Raw genomic sequence first — 5,492 nt, forward strand, 5'->3', positions numbered from 1 at the left:
TTGTGACATTGAGAGGTTTTGGTGATTTTCATGAAATTTTTCAGTGCTGAGATGAAACTTTCATTAAAAAAAAAAAAAATCATGGATCATATTGTCCAACAAGTCAGAAAGAGTAGCTTATTTAAATAATGCTTTTTTTATTGTGATACACATAATGACTAATTGCTTTTATATAATATATAAAATAAGTGAGAATTTAAAGTGGGTATGAACAGACAGATCAGTGTGAAGCTCCTTAAAAGTGTGTTTTCTTCTGAGGAATAGTGATTGCTCTATGTACGTTGTGTGGGGTGCGGTGACTTAGTGGTTAACACTGATTTCTTGCAGAAAAAAATAGGTCGTGGAATCGCTTCCCGCCCTTTCTGTGTGGAGTTTGCATGTTCTCCCTGTGGGTTCCCTCCGTGTGCTCCCGCTTCCTCCGACATCCCAAAACAAGCAGGTTAAATGAAGTGGAAACTTTAAGTTGACCGTAGTGTGAATATTTGTCTGTCTGTAACAAGGTGAAGTCCAGATTGTAAAGATAGGAGCTTGCCTAGGAGCTTGTCTAGCTGGGAATTCCCCTTTGGCTGACCTGGTAGAGCCTTGGTCTCAAGTACAAGCGATCTGGTGTTTGAACCCCACCCTGAAAACAAAGATATGTACCTGTCACATGTCTGTCTGTGGTCCTGTGACAGACTGACCTCCTGTTGTCTCACAGAGCTCAGATCTAAATTGCCTTATGACTGCTGGGATAGACTCCAGCCCCTTGTCTATAGACTATCTATAGATAGACAAGGGGTCTAGCAGATAGAGGGTAGATCTATCGATGCATAGATCTAGATAGATTGACAGATAAATGCATAAAATGTCACAGTCCAAACTGAAATCCAGGAAGATTTTAAATCAGCATAGGTGAGATTAAATTTTTGATGTTGCCTAGACCAGAGATCAGAATTTTAATATGGCCTAGGCAGAATCTGTCTAGACCATATTCAAATTTTGACATTAATTTCGCCAAGGCGGATTTAAAATCTGTCTGGATTTCAGTTTGGATTGTGACATAAATTTAATTTATTTGATACTCGACAAACTGTACTGCACACTGAACACCAGGTGGCGCAGTTTACCACATTTTAATAAATTTAGTCATTGAATTATAGATTTTTTTTTTTTTTACTACTTTTGTTTTTAAAACCATCAAATTGCAAAAAACTGTCTCATCCACACAGTCTGCACAGTGTTGATGACCTTTAACCTCCCAGAAAATGAACATATTTGGCAAAATTTCATAAAAAATATTAATATTACAAAAGTAGATTTTATCATCATCATCATCAATGTGTGAAATCTGGAAATGTGGAAAAAATGGCATGAAAAGATTCAAGTGTCTCATTTGCTTTGGTGCAGATTTTCAACTTGTGGGTTGGGACCCCTGAGTGGGTCACAGGTTACATTAGAGTGGACACAAATAAATGATTGTGACAGGAAAGAAAATTTAAAAGCAGTTTTTCAGCAGAAGATACTTGACCTTTGACCCAAAACTGAACATTCTCCGTGTGGATGTGCTAAAACAATATTTCTGCTCTTATAATTATAACACAGCACATAATCAGAACTGGAAGTGCTTCAGATCCAGTTGGATCCACTCCTGAGTTCACACACAGATTTTGACCAGGATCCAAGTGGATCCACGAAGAACTCGACTGTTCTCAGCTCACAGACAAATCAAACTAGTGATGAAGAGTCGACACTGGTTTATTTGAAGGGGTCACAGGTCAAAAGAACCACTTTTGTGGGCTAAAAGTAGACAAAAACACACTTTCTCTTTCATTCACAACCTGTGTGGATCCGGTTGACCCAGATACAAGTGACGCGGGGCTCAGACTGAATTGTGATTGGCTCAGACGGAGGACAAAGTCGGATCTTCTCTGACTGTTTCCTCAGATCGTCGTCGGTTCTGCTGCAGATTCTGTTTCTGTTTAACTTCAAAATCCAAATCTCTCTTCGTCAGTCTGTTAAAGCTTCGTGTCAGAGCGAAAAAAATGAACATCTTCTTTGTTCTGTTTGTTCTCGGAGCACAAAGAGCTGCAGCTGGTGAGTTTAAACAACATTTAGATTATTTTAAAATAATAATGATGTCGACATTTTGTGTTTTAGGTTTGATTTATAACTTTTACTGTTCATTATTCTGTCTGTATTTTCAGGAGCTACTTGTTAAAAAAAATACCGATAGTTGTATGTTTTCTGCTTTGTCAGTAACGAGTTTTTGATCGATCACATATTTATATTATTTTTAGTTTATTTGAGGTGTTTTAAATGATTTCAGACGTTTTGTGTTTTTAAAGATGAAGTTTTATTTGAAGGGATCATTAATTATTCACTGTTTATTTTCGGGACGTTCTTACAAAGTAATAAAACTAATCTGCCTGTTTTCTAAAGTATCGTCGATATTTTTTTTTTTTTTTTTTCTGTATCGAGTTTATTGATCCGTCAAATATGAAATTATTCTTCTTTGATTTAGATCTGAGTTAAATCTTCATGGAATCATCATGAAGTTTTGTCTGAAATTTACTGCAGGAGTTTGTCACGTTTTTATTAAACATTAATTTGTTTTTTTGTTTTTTTCAGTGACTCACAGTCTGAAGTATTTCTTCACCTCCTCCTCTGGAGTCACAAATCTTCCAGAGTTTGTGTCCGTCGGTTATGTTGATGATGTTCTGATGGTTCATTATGACAGTAACACAGAGAGAGTAAAACCCAAACAGGACTGGATGGAAAAAGTCACAACTGATGATCCTCAGTACTGGAAGACAGAAACTGGGAACTTTGTGGGCTTCCAGCAGGTCAACAAAGTCAACATTGAAATAATAAAAGTCGCTTCAACCAAACTGTAGGTGAGTTTGTTTCACTTTTACTGACAAATATTTTTTCATTATGTAGCTGCTAAAACACACACACACACACACACACACACACACACACACACACACACACACACACACACACACACACACACACACACACACACACACACACACACACACACACACACACACACACACACACACGACTGTGTTCTTAATATTCATCAGTCTTCACTCATTAACACCTGAAACAAACAGATAAACTAAACTTTTCTCTTTTTATCTGCAGAATCTCTCGTAGTTTCATTCAGTTTATTAATTTTGTCCAGATTCCACTTGAGGAAAATATAAATGTTGTGTTTGTGAGTTTATGGAGGATCAATTTAAAATGTGAGATAAAGTTGTGAGCTGTAAATATTGATGATAATAAATCTGAGTTCTTGTCAGAGTATTTAAAAATGTAAAGTGTGTGAATCTCAGAGTAAAGTCACTAAACTGGACCACAAGTGTTCTAAGTGTCAGCAGGAAGAATCCATGATTTGAAATCAAGGCAAGAAATCAGTGCTGGAGGCTTTAGATGATTCCTGAAGTTTGACTCTGATGGACTGTTTCAACACTTTGTTTTTTTTTTTTCTTCCACTGTGACTGAGGCCGTGTTCTGCCCGGATACAGTGTTTGTGTCCATCCCATAATAACCAGCAGAGATTATTAACAGTTTATCTCCACTAGATCAGATCAGAAGGACTCGACTGAACGGCCCACGGTCACTTTATCCAGAATAACTTTAGTCCACAAACCAGTTTATCAGCACACAGCTGAGAGAGGAACAGGACTGGACGGGTTCTCAAAGCACGGGGCAGGGCTGTAAATGGGACGCAGGCTGCTTCTGCTGGGTCCACATGTGACAGTAAGAACGGTGTGTTTAAATCAACCTGACTGACAGGACGACACGGTAAATGTCTCATTTAGATCAGACCATGAAACAGTGTCACAGCTCAGATCCACTGGACTGAAGCCAAACTGTCAATCAAACATCACGAGTCGTTATTCTGCTCTCATGTGTTCATCCATCAGCAGACCATCAGAACATCTTCATTAAACTAATAAAAGACATTTTCCACTTTCCTCTGTTTGACTGAAGCAGAAGATCATCTGACTGACAACCATCCAGGTGTCGACCTGCAGGTTTTCTACTAAAATATGAATCAATGAATCAAAAACTCCTGAATCCTCACTAAAGTCTCAGATAGAAAGTAGAAGTCCAGATTAGATGAAGTCTGCTGACCACAGCGTGTTGCTTCATCCAGCAGGCAGCATCAAACCAACATCTGTGTGCTGTGATTGGCTGACGGACAGACCAATCAGGACACACAGACGCCTCCTGGTCTCCATGAAGGTCCTGCTGGTCTCCGTCTCATTGGACCAGTTGTAGTCAGACTCTGCTGAACATCACTGAGCAGGTGGAGTCCAGTGACTGATCCAGGACTCAAAGCGTCCTTCAGTGGAAGCTTCTAGAACAGCTTCAGGACGCTCTGCTTTGGTTCTGTGGTTCCTTCCTGGTCTTCTGTCTGCAGGGCTTCAGTGGACGTGATGTGAAGTCCAGGATCAGGTTTCATGTGCGTCTGATGGTCAGGACAGGTCTTCAGTGTGTGACAGTGACTGTGTCAGGACGTCTCACTGTTTGGTCCACTGTGTCCACGTGATGTTTGTCTGTGAGTGTCTTCAGTGGGGACAATCACAGCAGGAGATGTGGATCCTGTGATCTGGGGTCTGTGGATCAGTGTGTCTCTGTGGTCAAGATGTGACATCAGCTGATAACAGCTGACTGTGCTGAGGTCTCACTCTGCTTCACTCACGTCTCTGTGTCTCTCTCAGGTGTCCACATTGTCCAGGTCATGCTTGGCTGTGAATGGGACGATGAGACTGGACACGTTAATGGTTATATGCAGTTTGGTTATGATGGAGAAGACTTCATATCACTGGACATGAAGACGATGACATGGATCGCTCCAAATCCACAGGCTGTCATCACCAAACACAAGTGGGACAATAACGAAGGTTTACTGGCACAAAATAAACACTACTACACCCAGATTTGTCCTGAGTGGCTGAAGAAGTACCTGAACTATGGGAGGAGCCAACTGCTGAGAACAGGTGGAGTCACATGACCTGATGAGGTTTGATTGACACACGGTTCATGAAGCTCTTCTGTGTCAGATTCACAGGAACATGTTTCTGAACATGAACCAACACGTAGAGACTCACTGTCCATCAAACTGTCCTCTTTTTATTTTCAGTGTCCACACATCAGTTTTTTTTCTCTGTCTCACTTTTTCTTTGTCTCTCACTTACGTTTCTCTCCTCTTTTCTTTCTCTTCATTTCTTTTTCTCTTCATCTTTCTTTCCTCCTCACTTCTGTCCATCTCTTTCTTCACCTTTGACCTCTTTTCAAACGTGAATGATAATATGAGCGAACAGTCAATAAAACAATAAAATGAAGCTCAAAAGATTCAGCAATTAACAGAAAACAAATGAAACAACTTTGATAATTAATTCTGTGATTTAACATGAAGTAACATCAATTTTTACCTTTTTTTTTTTTTTTTTTAGCTTTTTTTAGCTTCATAAATGTGACATTTTCCTTTTTTT

At 39.4% G+C, this 5,492-nt stretch overlaps 1 protein-coding gene across 1 annotated transcript; it reads left to right on the forward strand.

Annotated features, from left to right (window-relative positions):
• Positions 1 to 1,888: 1,888 nt before the first annotated feature.
• LOC117501369 (class I histocompatibility antigen, F10 alpha chain-like) lies at positions 1,889 to 5,232 on the forward strand. Its single transcript, XM_034160230.1, is given in 4 exon segments — positions 1,889 to 2,073; positions 2,608 to 2,850; positions 2,853 to 2,873; positions 4,719 to 5,232. Coding segments are annotated over 4 exon segments (609 nt in total). The 5' UTR covers positions 1,889 to 2,021; the 3' UTR covers positions 5,012 to 5,232.
• Positions 5,233 to 5,492: the final 260 nt, after the last annotated feature.

Source organism: Thalassophryne amazonica, chromosome 20, assembly GCF_902500255.1.
Source record: "Thalassophryne amazonica chromosome 20, fThaAma1.1, whole genome shotgun sequence".
Taxonomy (NCBI): domain Eukaryota; kingdom Metazoa; phylum Chordata; class Actinopteri; order Batrachoidiformes; family Batrachoididae; genus Thalassophryne; species Thalassophryne amazonica.